We start from the raw sequence: 14,380 nt of genomic DNA, 5'->3' as shown, positions 1-14,380 counted from the left end.
CTTGCTTGTTCCCCTCTCTTACTTAGATGTCCTAGTTTCTTCTTTTTGCTCCTGGGAACTGGATACCCCCAGCTTGTTGGTAAGCGCTTAGACGCAAGTTTCACAACTCGCATTCGGCGCTCTATAAGCATTTATTCCAATCCAATCCAATGTTCTCAGGGAATAATTTGCAGAAAGACTCTTTTATTGATAGATAAGTTAGAAAGTGTTATTAACATGACTGCAATTTCTTTGATTTTTCAGCTAACAATGGCTGTGTCTTATTTTCACTCATGAAGAAAATGTACAGTACATTCTCCATTGTAAAGTAAATCAGCTTATTCATATTAATATCTATCTATATAAATATATTTGCACAAAAATTATACAATACTTTCCCTTGAAATTAGTTTCTTCAGATTTGGTCAGATAATATTTACAGTGATTTGTTAACACAGGGATAAACACAGTGGAACTTCACCTAAATTTCCATTGGTATCTTCTGGATGTAATTTGTCCACTTTAAATGCCCAACGGCCGGTTACATTGACGTTGCTTGTAGATGATAAATTGGCGACTGAGATTTTGAGGGATCCTGGGAGTGTGTAGTATCCACTCTCATAGCCACTGTTTAGTCCAGCCTATGCAGTTCAAGAGCATGAATAAAGAGTTGTTTATGCAAATTACACAATACACCGTGCTCTATTTTTGTTTATAGTGCAAAAAATAAAAACCGCAGAGGTGATCAAATACCACCAAAATAAATCTCTATTTGTGGGAAAAAAATGATATGCATTTTGTTTGGGTACAGTGTCGCACGGCCGCGCAATTGCGCGGCCGTGCGACACTGTACCCAAACAAAATGCATATCCTTTTTTTCCCACAAAAATCGATGCAGTGCCGTATCGTAAAAATGGTCTGGTAAGGAATTGGGTAAATCCTTCAGGGGCTGACGTGGTTAAAATGTGAAAGCCAGTGCAGGGATTAGATCTCCTTGTTGCTCACTGCTAGACTAAAGTTTATTAGTACAAACATATGTAATGTAGACAGATATCAAGATAAGTAGCCTTGACAAATTTAACACTTAAAAAGCGCTTGGTCATAAGGTCTAATCACTTTGTGCTTGAAACGCGTCAAGACTTTCTAATCTTGATACCTGTCTAATTTTTGCCCCTGTTTGTACTAATAAAGTTTGTTTTAGCAGTTTTTCAACAAAACGACTGATTACCATTTCATTGCTAACTTGGTTACCAGTTTCTCTGCTGATAAACTAAACCAGGTGATCCCAGTTTCAAAATGTATTTCTTTTGCAGTGCTCAACTCATTAAGGCCCCTTTCACACTGAGGCGGGAGGTGCGGTGACGGTATACCGTCGGAATTGCGGTGATATTCGGCCGCTAGTGGTGCAGTTTTAACCCCCCGCTAGCGGGCGAAAAGGGGTTAATACCGAAAAGGGGTTAATACCGTCCACAATGCGCCTCTGCAGAGGTGCATTGCCGGTGGTATAGCCGCGGTTTACCATTCATTTCAAAGGGAAGGAGCGGTAAACAGGGCCGGCCTTTGGGGTGTGCGAGCTGTGCGGATGCACAGGGCGACATGGACAACAGGGGCGCCGTGTGGCCATTGCAGCTCGCAAAATGTGAGTCGCAGCAGGGACGGGCGGTCAGCGCAGATTAGGAAGGCAGCCTCCTAGGGCGCACTGCCACCTAGGGGCTCCGCTGACTCTTGCCTCACCTCTTCCTCCTCATTGTCCCTCCCCAGGCTCCCGGCAGAGGATAGAGGGGCCCTGGACAGCCTCTTTGTGTATGTTTTAGGTGACCAGGGGGCAAGGGGTGAAGATGGGGGGGGCGCCACAGGATTAGCTCGCACAGGGCGCCTAAACACCTAAAGCCGGCCCTGTAAACACACCACTCCTCTCACTGCTCCAAAGATGCTGTTAGCAGGACTTTTGGAGCTGTCATGCTAGCGCACCGCTCCAGTGTGAAGGCCCTAGGACTTTCACACTGGAGAAACAGCAGCTGCTGTTTAGGGTCGGTTTTCAGGGGTCTAAATTATACTTCCTTGAAAGCCCCCAGTGAATTGAAAAACTTGTAGTTCAGGAATAAAGTGATCTGCTCACCAAAGCCAAAGGTCCATCCCAAGAGAAACCATTCGTACTCGGCCACTGAATATCTTCATAATTGTACAGAAGGAAGGTCTGATTGCCATCGGTGCTCAGGACAGCCTGAAATGTGTTCACCTAATAGTACAGAAAATGATAGTTGATGACTAAACCTCTGAAAAAGATTTTAAGGCAAAAAAAACAGCCATTGTTGCAGCTTAAAAAAAAGCATCATGGTAATATCCTCACCTTGTTTGTTGAAGAACCAAAATACGCAACTCTGTGCCATGTGACTACAAACACCCACCGAGCTGTAAAATTCATGGCATGGAAGTAAGTTCTGATATCGGAGGTGGCCCGGGACAGAAGAGAGGGATCGGTGCTCTCACGATAATATATATCACCTGCTAATGCATTATTTACATCAGCCCAGAAGATAGCCAGGAACGGGTTTCCAAAAGCAACAGGAAGAGCTTGTGGTGTAAATTGACTGATTGATGATGCAAATGATAACAGACCATTATTATTCACCTGCGAAGGAGAAAATTGAGAAGAAAACTGTTTTAACCAGATGCACCAATGCAGAATTCATGAGGAATTCTACCCATTTATCCAAAGTAGGAAATTGGTGTATAGCCGGAGAACAATATTTCATTGGGTGAAGCCTAATTTTGAATTGATGGTTGTTTCAGGATTTAATATTTTAAAGAAAGAGATTTTGAATAAATGGTATACTTACATAGATATAAGAGTAATTTCTCCCAAATAGTGGGATGTTCCTGGATGGAAATATTTTTGGAGATCCTCCATCATCTGTCTTTGGATTGATAATGTCAATTGCAGATCCATATGGGTAGAGCAGATCTGACCAAAAGAACAATCAGAACTTACTTCCCCATCCAAGAATATATTTGCACTCTAACCATCAACCTAGAAGCTTAAATTTGTAAACATGGTCCTCTAGCTTCAGCCTCCTGCATATCATGGAGAAAGTTGTACTTAAACTGTTGGAACAGCTGAAGTGTAGGATCCATTGAAAATTGTGCATCAGTAAGAAGATCTCAGAGACCCTCATACTTATTATAAATAACATTGAAGAGCAACTAAAGAGCAGAATTCATCATAGATCATGTATTGGTAAGAAGATCTCAGGGTTCCTCTCGCCTAGATTATACTACTTTGAATAGTTGTTTGTAAATCTTTGTTACCTGAAGACTGTATAAAAGGAGAAGTATAAGTTGTGTTGCGTGTGAATGGAGAGGTAATAGTTGTGGAGCGTGTGGTATTGGGTCCAGAAGTAGTTGTCAATGGAGTGCCCGTAGAATTTTGATTTGCTGTAGAATTATCTAGGAAGAAAAAACATACCTAATTTATTTTACGCACAACGGCCTTCTAACCCACCTACCCCATTCTGGTTTTGAGAAATAGTTAAGGAACAAGAAGAACATATAACATGTTCTCTGAGAATATTTTTCTGATAGACTTAGCCTTACAATGGCTATGTATCTTAGTTGAACTCTTGAAGAAAATGTACAGTACATTCTTTTGTAAAGTAAATCAGCTTATTGATACTAATTCTATTAGTGTCCTATATACAGTAAATATATGAGCACAAAAACATACAATACTTTCCCTTGAAATTAGTTACTTCAGATTTGGTCATATAATATATTTACAGTGATTTATTAACACGGGGATAAACACAGTGGAACTTCACCTATATTTCCATTGACATCTTCTGGATGTATTTTGTCCACTTTAAATGCCCAACGTCCGGTTACATTGACGTTGCTTGTAGATGAAAAATTGGCGACTGAGAGTGTGAGGGATCCTGGAAGTGTGTAGTATCCAGTCTCATAGCCGCTGTTCAGTCCAGCCTATGCAGTTCAAGAACACGTATAAAGGGTTGCCTATGCACAATACACTGTATACTGAAACTGTAAAAACTTTATTTACTGATACTCAAGTAGGACAAAAAGTCAATGTTTTACCCAGAAAAGCAACTTTGATGATAAGTGTTCCTTAAAGTGGAGTTCCAGACAAAATGTAAAGCTTCAATTGTTTGACCGCCTCCCCCCCCTCCACTGCCACATTTGGAACTTTTTTTGGGGGTAGGGGCAGCGAGTACCTGGTTTTGAGAGGTACTCACTCCCACTTCCTGCTCACATTACTGTGGTGATGTGAGCCGGAAGTTCGGACCCCCTCCTTCCCCCGCAGTCTTCTGGGACACATTAAAGGTCCCATAACAGGACCATTCAGAAAGTGCAGCGTGACTCATGCATGCATGGTAGTAAACAGGCTGTTCCATTCATTAACCGACCAGCGTCACCCGTGGGCCTCAAAGCTTAACTATTTTGACTATGTTCTAAAGTGGTCCTTAAAGTAGAGCTCCAGCCAAGATGTGAATCTCCACTTCTTTGCACCCTCCCACCTACACTGCCACATTTAGCACTTTTTTGGGGGGAGAGGGTGCAGTAACCTGGTTTTAAGAAGTACTTGCTCCCACTTCTGGCTCACATTGCTGTGGCGATGTGAGCCGGAAGTTTGGACCACCTCTTTGCCCTACAGTATTCTGGAACACATTAAAGGTCCCATAACAGGACTGTTCACAAAGCGCAGCATGCACAGTAGGAAAAAGGTTGTTCCAATCTGTAACTGACCAAGAGTTACCCACGGGCCTCAAGGCTTAACTCTTTTGACTACCTTCAACAAAAAAAACTAATAATACTTCCTTGGTCTCACTGCTAGACTAAAGCTTATTAGTGCAATCAGATGTAATGTAGATGTGTATCAAGATAAGTAGCCTTGACGAGTTTCACACATGAAAAGCGTTTAGTCATAAATTCTAATCACTTAACTTGACACGTGTCAAGACATTCTAATCTTGATACCTGTGTTATTTTTGCATCTGTTTCTACTAACATAGATGGTTTTAGAAGTTTTTCAACAAAACAGTTGATCACCATCTCATTGCTAGCACGGTAAACAGTTTCTCTGCTGATAAACAGTCATGTGATCACAGTTTATACATGTGCTTCCTTTGCAGTGCTTAACTCACAAAATTATGCTTTAATGAAACCCCCAGTGAATTGAAAATCTTGTAGTTCAGAAATAACGTTATCTGCTCACCAATGCCAAAGGTCCATCCCGGGAGAATCCATTAAAACTCATAGTTGGCCACAGAATATCTTTATAATTGTACAGAAGGAAGGTCTGATTACCATCGGTGGTCAGGACAGCCTGAAATGTGTTCACCTAAAAGTATAGAAAATGATAGTTGGAGACTAAACCTCTGAAAAAGAATTTTAGGTTCAGAAAACAACCATGAATGTAGCTTTAAAAAAAAACATCACAGTAATATCCTCACCTTGTTTGTTGAAGAACCATAATAAGCAACTCGGTGCCATGTTGCTACAAACACCCACCGAGCTGTAAAATTCACGGAATGGAAGTAAGTTCTGACATCGGAGGTGGCCCGAGACAGAAGAGAGGGATCGGTGCTCTCACGGTAATATATATCACCCGCTAATGCATTATCCACATCAGCCCAGAAGATAGCCAGGAATGGGTTTCCAAAAGCAACAGGAAGAGCTTGTGGTGTAAATTGACTGATTGATGATGCAAATGATAACAGACCATTATTATTCACCTGTGAAGGAGAAAATTTAGAAGAAAACTGTTTTGACCAGATGTAACAATGCAGAATTTTTTAGAATTTCTACCTATTTATCTAAAGTAGGAAATTGGGACCAAATCCACAAAAGGGATAAGACGGCGTAACTGCTGTTACGCCGTCGTATCCCTGTTCCTAACTATGGAACTGATCCACAGAATCAGTTTTCCATAGTTAGGCAGAAGATCCGGCATGTGTAATTGAATTACACTGCCGGATCTTAGGATGCAGTACCGCATCCGCCGCTGGGGGCATTTTGTGTCGAAATGCCGACTCAGGTATGCAAATTAGCACTTACGGAGATCCACAAAGCTTTTCAGCTTCGTTTTTTCTCTGTAAGTTTTAGTTTGCATACGCAAAATTAGGGCTGCTTTTACAAGGTGTAAAGTTAGTACACCATGTAAAAGCAGACCTTTCTATCCAGCGAAGCGATTTTTTTTTTATTTTTAATTTTTTTTTCCCGCCGTATCTTTTTTTTTTCCCGACGCAACTTTATTGACCCGTCGCAATCCACAAAGCTCGACGCAACGTAATTTCGCGCTATGCACGTCGGGAAAATGACGTCACGAGCATGCGCAGTACGGCCGGCGCGGAAGCGCCTAATTTAAATGGGAATCGCCCCCATTCAAATAGGAACGCCTTGCGCCGGCGGAATTTAAGTTACACAGCCCAAAATTTCTAGGTAAGTGCTTTGTGGATCGGGCACTTAGGTAGAAATGTTAAGGCAGTGTAACTTAAATGGAAAAAATTAAGTTAGGCACGATCTTTGTGGATTTGGCCCTTGGTGTAAAGCAGGAAAACAATATTTCATTGGTTGAAGCCTAATTTTGAATTGATGGTTATTTCAGGATTTAATATTTTAAAGAAAGAGATTTTGAATAAATGGTATACTTACATAGAGATAAGAGTAATTTCTCCCAAATAGTGGGATGTTCCTGGATGGAAATATTTTTGAAGATCCTCCATCATCTATCTTTGGATTGATAATGTCAATTGCAGATCCATATGGGTAGAGCAGATCTGACCAAAAGAACAATCAGAACTTACTTCCCCATCCAAGAATATATCTACACTCTAACCATCAACCTAGAAGCTTAAATTTGTAAACATATCCTCTAGCTTCAGCCTCCCGCATACATGGAGAAAGTTGTACTTAAACTGTTGGAACAGCTGAAGTGTAGGATCCATTGAAAATTGAAAATTGTGTATCAGTAAGAAGATCTCAGGGACCCTCATACTTATTATAAATAACATTGAAGAGCAACTAAAGAGCAGAATTCATTATAGATCATGTTTTAGTAAGAAGATCTCAGGGTTCCTCACGCCTAGATTATACTACTTTGAATAGTTGCTTGTAAATCTTTGTTACCTGAAGACTGTATAAAAGGAGAAGTATAAGTTGTGTTGCGTGTGAATGGAGAGGTAATAGTTGTGGAGCGTGTGGTATTGGGTCCAGACGTAGTTGTCAATGGAGTGCTCGTAGAATTTTCATTTGCTGTAGAATTATCTAGGAATTAGGAATAAAAAACATACCTAATTTATTTTATGCACAGCGGCCTTCTAACCCACCTATCCCCATTCTGGTTTTGTGAAATAGGTAAGGAACAAGAAGAACACACAACATGTTCTCTGAGAATATTTTGCTAAATGACTCAGCCTTACAATGGCTATGTATCTTATTTGAACTCTTGAAGAAAATGTACAGTACATTCTTTTGTAAAGTAAATCAGCTTATTGATATTAATTCTATTAGTGTCATATATACAGTAAATATACGAGCACAAAAACATACAATACTTTCACTTGAAATTAGTTACTTCAGATTTGGTCATATAATATATTTACAGTCATTTATTAACATGGGGATAAACACAGTGGAACTTCACCTATATTTCCATTGACATCTTCTGGATGTAGTTTGTCCACTTTAAATGCCCAACGTCCGGTTACATTGACGTTGCTTGTAGATGATAAATTGGCGACGAAGAGTGTGAGGGATCCTGGGAGTGTGTAGTATCCTGTCTCATAGCCGCTGTTGAGTCCAGCCTATGCAGTTCAAGAACATATATAAAGGGTTGTTTATGCACATTACACTGTATACTGTAAGCTGTAAATACTTTATTTACTGATACTCAAGTATGACAAAAAGTCAATGTTTTACCCAGAAAAGCAACTTTGGTGATAAGTGTTCCTTAAAGTGGAGTTCCAGACAAAATGTAAACTCCAATTGTTTGACCCCCTCCCCCCCTCCACTGCCACATTTGGAACTTTTTTTGGGGGTAGGGGCGGCGAGTACCTGGTTTTGAGAGGTACTCACTCCCACGTTCGGCTCACATTACTGTGGTGATGTGAGCCGGAAGTTCGGACCCCCTCCTTCCCCCGCAGTCTTCTGGGACACATCAAAGGTCCCATAACAGGACCATTCACAAAGCGCAGCGTGACTCATGCATGCACGATAGTAAACAGGCTGTTCCATTCGTTAACCAACCAGCGTCACCCGTGGGCCTCAAAGCTTAACTATTTTGACTATGTTCTAAAGTGGTCCTTAAAGTAGAGCTCCAGCCAAGATGTGAAGCTCCACTTCTTTGCACCCTCCCACCTACACTGCCATATTTAGCCTTTTATTGGGGGGAGAGGGAGCAGAAACCTGTTTTAAGAGGTACTTGCTCCCACTTCTGGCTCACATTGCTGTGGCGATGTGAGCCGGAAGTTCGGACCACCTCAATGCCCTGCAGTCTTTTGGGACACATCAAAGGTCCCATAACGGGACCGTTTACAAAGCGCAGCGTGACTCGTACATGCACAATAGGAAACAGGCTGTTCCATTCTGTAACTGACCAAGAGTCACCTGCGGGCCTCAAGGCTTAACTCTTTTGACTACATGCAAAAAACAAACAAAGAAAAAACACTTCCTTGTTCTCAATGCTAGACTAAAGCATATTAGTGCAATCAGATGTAATGTAGACGTGTATCAAGATAAGCAGCCTTGACGAGTTTCACACCTGCAAAGCATTTAGTTATAAATTCTAATCACTTAACTTGACACGTGTCAAGACATTCTAATCTTGATACCTGTGTAATTTTTACATCTGTTTGTACTAATACAGATGGATTTATAAGTTTTTAAACAAAACAGTTGATCAGCATCTCATTGCTAGCATGGTAAACAGTTTCTCTGCCGATAAACAGTCATGTGATCACAGTTTATACATGTGCTTCCTTTGCAGTGCTTAACTCACAAAATAATCCTTTAATGAAATCCCCCAGTGAATTGAAAATCTTGTAGTTCAGGAATAAAGTTATCTGCTCACCAATGCTAAAGGTCCATCCCGGGAGAAACCATTAATATTAGGCCACTGAATATCTTTATAATTGTACAGAAGGAAGGTTTGATTGCCATCGGTGGTCAGGACAGCCTGAAATGTGTTCACCTGAAAAAGTCCAGAAAATGATAGTTGGAGACTAAACCTCTGAAACGATTTTTAGGTTCAGAAAACTACCATTATTGCAGCTTTAAAAAACCCATCATGGTAATATCCTCACCTTGTTTGTTGAAGAACCATAATACGCAACTCTGTGCCATGTGGCTACAAACACCCACCGAGCTGTGAAATTCACGGAATGGAAGTAAGTTCTGACATCGGAGGTGGCCCGAGACAGAAGAGAGGGATCGGTGCTCTCACGATAATATATATCACCCGCTAATGCATTATTTACATCAGCCCAGAAGATAGCCAGGAATGGGTTTCCAAAAGCAACAGGAAGAGCTTGTGGTGTAAATTGACTGATTGATGATGCAAATGATAACAGACCATTATTATTCACCTGTGAAGGAGAAAATTGAGAAGAAAACTGTTTTGACCAGATGTAACAATGCAGAATTTTTTAGAATTTCTACCTATTTATCTAAAGTAGGAAATTGGTGTATAGCCGGAAAACAATATTTCATTGGTTGAAGCCTAATTTTGAATTGATGGTTATTTCAGGATTTAATATTTTAAAGAAAGAGATTTTGAATAAATGGTATACTTACATAGAGATAAGAGCAATTTCTCCCAAATAGTGGGATGTTCCTGGATGGAAATATTTTTGAAGATCCTCCATCATCTGTCTTTGGATTGATAATGTCAATTGCAGATCCATATGGGTAGAGCAGATCTGACCAAAAGAACAATCATAACTTACTTCCCCATCCAAGAATATATCTACACTCTAACCATCAACCTAGAAGCTTAAATTTGTAAACATGATCCTCTAGCTTCAGCCTCCTGCATACATGGAGAAAGTTGTACTTAAACTGTTGGAACAGCTGAAGTGTAGGATCCATTGAAAATTGAAAATTGTGTATCAGTAAGAAGATCTCAGGGACACTCATACTTATTGTAAATAACATCGAAGAGCAACTAAAGAACAGAATTCATCATAGATCATGTTTTAGTAAGAAGATCTCAGGGTTCCTCACGCCTAGATAATACTACTTTGAATACTTGCTTTTAAATCTTTGTTACCTGAAGACTGTATAAAAGGAGAAGTATAAGTTGTGTTGCGTGTGAATGGAGAGGTAATAGTTGTGGAGCGTGTGGTATTGGGTCCAGACGTAGTTGCCAATGGAGTGCTCGTAGAATTTTGATTTGCTGTAGAATTATCTAGGAATAAAAAACATACCTAATTTATTTTATGCACAGCGGCCTTCTAACCCACCTGCCCCATTCTGGTTTTGTGAAATAGGTAAGGAACAAGAAGAACACACAACATGTTCTCTGAGAATATTTTGCTAATTGACTCAGCCTTACAATGGCTATGTATCTTATTTGAACTCTTGAAGAAAATGTACAGTACATTATTTTGTAGAGTAAATCAGCTTATTGATATTAATTCTATTAGTGTCATATATACAGTAAATATACAAGCACAAAAACATACAATACTTTCCCTTGAAATTAGTTACTTCAGATTTGGTCATATAATATATTTACAGTCATTTATTAACATAAGGATAAACACAGTGGAACTTCACCTATATTTCCGTTGACATCTTCTGGATGTATTTTGTCCACTTTAAATGCCCAACGTCCGGTCACATTGACGTTGCTTGTAGATGAAATATTGGCGACTGAAAGTGTGAGGGATCCAGGAAGTGTGTAGTATCCCGTCTCAAAGCCGCTGTTCAGGCCAGCCTATGCAGTTCAAGAACATGTATAAAGGGTTGTCTATGCACACATTACACTGTATACTGTAAGCTGTAAAAACTTTATTTACCGATACTCAAGTAGGACAAAAAGTAAATGTTTTACCCAGAAAAGCAACTTTGGTGATAAGTGTTCCTTAAAGTGGAGTTCCAGACAAAATGTAAAGCTCCAATTGTTTGACCCCCTCCCCCCTCCACTGCCACATTTGGAACTTTTTTTGGGGGTAGGGGCAGCGAGTACCTGGTTTTGAGAGGTACTCACTCCCACTTCCTGCTCACATTACTGTGGTGATGTGAGCCGGAAGTTCGTACCCCCTCCTTCCCTCACAGTCTTCTGGGACACATCAAAGGTCCCATAACAGGACCATTCACAAAGCGCAGCGTGACTCATGCATGCACGGTAGTAAACAGGCTGTTCCATTCATTAACTGACCAGCGTCACCCGTGGGCCTCAAAGCTTAACTATTTTGACTATGTTCTAAAGTGGTCCTTAAAGTAGAGCTCCAGCCAAGATGTGAAGCTCCACTTCTTTGCACCCTCCCACCTACACTGCCACATTTAGCACTTTTTTGGGGGGAGAGGGAGCAGTAACCTGGTTTTAAGAAGTACTTGCTCCCACTTCTGGCTCACATTGCTGTGGCGATGTGAGCCGGAAGTTCGGACCACCTCTTTGCCCTACAGTATTCTGGAACACATTAAAGGTCCCATAACGGGACTGTTACCAAAGCGCAGCATGACTCGCGCATGCACAGTAGGAAACAGGTTGTTCCAATCTGTAACTGACCAAGAGTTACCCACGGGCCTCAAGGCTTAACTCTTTTGACTACCTTCAACAAAAAAAACGAATAATACTTCCTTGGTCTCACTGCTAGACTAAAGCTTATTAGTGCAATCAGATGTAATGTAGATGTGTATCAAGATAAGTTGCCTTGACGAGTTTCACACATGAAAAGCGTTTAGTCATAAATTCTAATCACTTAACTTGACACGTGTCAAGACATTCTAATCTTGATACCTGTGTTATTTTTTCATCTGTTTTTACTAACAAAGATGGTTTTAGAAGTTTTTCAACAAAACAGTTGATCACCATCTCATTGCTAGCACGGTAAACAGTTTCTCTGCTGATAGACAGTCATGTGATCACAGTTTATACATGTGCTTCCTTTGCACTGCTTAACTCACAAAATTATGCTTTAATGAAACCCCCCAGTGAATTGAAAATCTTGTAGTTCAGAAATAACGTTATCTGCTCACCAATGCCAAAGGTCCATCCCGGGAGAATCCATTAAAACTCATAGTTGGCCACAGAATATCTTTATAATTGTACAGAAGGAAGGTCTGATTACCATCGGTGGTCAGGACAGCCTGAAATGTGTTCACCTAAAAGTATAGAAAATGATAGTTGGAGACTAAACCTCTGAAAAATAATTTTAGGTTCAGAAATGAATGTAGCTTTAAAAAACCCATCATGGTAATGTCCTCACCTTGTTTGTTGAAGAACCATAATAAGCAACTCGGTGCCATGTGGCTACAAACACCCACCGAGCTGTAAAATTCACGGAATGGAAGTAAGTTCTGACATCGGAGGTGGCCCGAGACAGAATAGAGGGATCGGTGCTCTCACGGTAATATATATCACCCGCTAATGCATTATTTACATCAGCCCAGAAGACAGCCAGGAACGGGTTTCCAAAAGCAACAGGAAGAGCTTGTGGTGTATATTGACTGATTGATGATGCAAATGATAACATACCATTATTATTTACCTGTGCAGGAGAAAATTGAGAAGAAAACTGTTTTAACCAGATGTACCAATGCAGAATTTTTGAGAAATTCTACCCATTTATCTAAAGTAGGAAATTGGTGTATAGCCGGAGAACAATATTTCATTGGTTGAAGCCTAATTTTGAATTGATGGTTGTTTCAGGATTTAATATTTTAAAGAAAGAGATTTTGAATAAATGGTATACTTACATAGAGATAAGAGTAATTTCTCCCAAATAGTGGGATGTTCCTGGATGGAAATATTTTTGGAGATCCTCCATCATCTGTCTTTGGATTGATAATGTCAATTGCAGATCCATATGGGTAGAGCAGATCTGACCAAAAGAACAATCATAACTTACTTCCCCATCCAAGAATATATCTACACTCTAACCATCAACCTAGAAGCTTAAATTTGTAAACATGATCCTCTAGCTTCAGCCTCCTGCATATCATGGAGAAAGTTGTACTTAAACTGTTGGAACAGCTGAAGTGTAGGATTTATGGAAAATTGTGTATCAGTAAGAAGATCTCAGGGACCCTCATACTTATTATAAACAACTTTGAAGAGCAACTAAAGAGCAGAATTCATCATAGATCATGTTTTAGTAAGAAGATCTCGGGGTTCCTCACACCTAGGTTATACTACTTTGAATAGTTGCTTGTAAATCTCTGTTACCTGAAGACTGTATAAAAGGAGAAGTATAAGTTGTGTTGCGTGTGAATGGAGAGGTAATAGTTGTGGAGCGTGTGGTATTGGGTCCAGACGTAGTTGTCAATGGAGTGCTCGTAGAATTTTCATTTGCTGTAGAATTATCTAGGAATAAAAAACATACCTAATTTATTTTATGCACAGCGGCCTTCTAACCCACCTACCCCATTCTGGTTTTGTGAAATAGGTAAGGAACAAGAAGAACACACAACATGTTCTCTGAGAATATTTTGCTAATTGACTCAGCCTTACAATGGCTATGTATCTTATTTGAACTCTTGAAGAAAATGTACAGTACATTCTTTTGTAAAGTAAATCAGCTTATTGATATTAATTCTATTAGTGTCATATATACAGTAAATATACAAGCACAAAAACATACAATACTTTCACTTGAAATTAGTTACTTCAGATTTGGTCATATAATATAATTACAGTCATTTATTAACATGGGGATAAACACAGTGGAACTTTACCTATATTTCCGTTAACATCTTCTGGATGTATTTTGTCCACTTTAAATGCCCAACGTCCGGTTACATTGACGTTGCTTGTAGATGATAAATTGGCGACTGAGAGTGTGAGGGATCCTGGAAGTGTGTAGTATCCGGTCTCAAAGCCGCTGTTCAGGCCAGCCTATGCAGTTCAAGAACATGTATAAAGGGTTGTCTATGCACAATACACTGTATACTGTAAGCTGTAAAAACTTTATTTACTGATACTCAAGTAGGACAAAAAGTCAATGTTTTACCCAGAAAAGCAACTTTGGTGATAAGTGTTCCTTAAAGTGGAGTTCCAGACAAAATGTAAAGCTCCAATTGTTTGACCCCCTCCCCCCCTCCACTGCCACATTTGGAACTTTTTTTGGGGGTAGGGGCGGCGAGTACCTGGTTTTGAGAGGTACTCACTCCCACGTTCGGCTCACATTACTGTGGTGATGTGAGCCGGAAGTTCGGACCCCCT

The 14,380-nt window shown here is 40.1% G+C and overlaps 1 protein-coding gene across 1 annotated transcript in view; it reads right to left on the bottom strand.

Moving 5' to 3' along the window:
• Window positions 1–14,380, bottom strand: part of LOC120916156 — a 228,899-nt gene that overhangs the window by 42,096 nt on the left and 172,423 nt on the right. The window contains exons 53-73 of the mRNA XM_040326976.1: window positions 13,894–14,053; window positions 13,385–13,522; window positions 12,916–13,040; window positions 12,426–12,707; window positions 12,196–12,321; window positions 10,771–10,930; window positions 10,262–10,399; window positions 9,787–9,911; window positions 9,297–9,578; window positions 9,065–9,184; window positions 7,640–7,799; window positions 7,123–7,260; window positions 6,649–6,773; window positions 5,448–5,729; window positions 5,210–5,335; window positions 3,798–3,957; window positions 3,289–3,426; window positions 2,820–2,944; window positions 2,330–2,611; window positions 2,099–2,218; window positions 461–620 (exon numbers count right to left, since the gene is read on the bottom strand). Coding sequence (XP_040182910.1) covers window positions 461–620; window positions 2,099–2,218; window positions 2,330–2,611; window positions 2,820–2,944; window positions 3,289–3,426; window positions 3,798–3,957; window positions 5,210–5,335; window positions 5,448–5,729; window positions 6,649–6,773; window positions 7,123–7,260; window positions 7,640–7,799; window positions 9,065–9,184; window positions 9,297–9,578; window positions 9,787–9,911; window positions 10,262–10,399; window positions 10,771–10,930; window positions 12,196–12,321; window positions 12,426–12,707; window positions 12,916–13,040; window positions 13,385–13,522; window positions 13,894–14,053 — 3,472 coding nt within the window. The remainder of the gene's footprint in view (window positions 1–460; window positions 621–2,098; window positions 2,219–2,329; window positions 2,612–2,819; window positions 2,945–3,288; window positions 3,427–3,797; window positions 3,958–5,209; window positions 5,336–5,447; window positions 5,730–6,648; window positions 6,774–7,122; window positions 7,261–7,639; window positions 7,800–9,064; window positions 9,185–9,296; window positions 9,579–9,786; window positions 9,912–10,261; window positions 10,400–10,770; window positions 10,931–12,195; window positions 12,322–12,425; window positions 12,708–12,915; window positions 13,041–13,384; window positions 13,523–13,893; window positions 14,054–14,380) is intronic.

This window comes from Rana temporaria, chromosome 10 (assembly GCF_905171775.1).
Source record: "Rana temporaria chromosome 10, aRanTem1.1, whole genome shotgun sequence".
NCBI lineage: Eukaryota > Metazoa > Chordata > Amphibia > Anura > Ranidae > Rana > Rana temporaria.
Note: the sequence above shows the minus strand (reverse complement) of the source record. Positions and strands in the feature narration are given on the sequence as shown.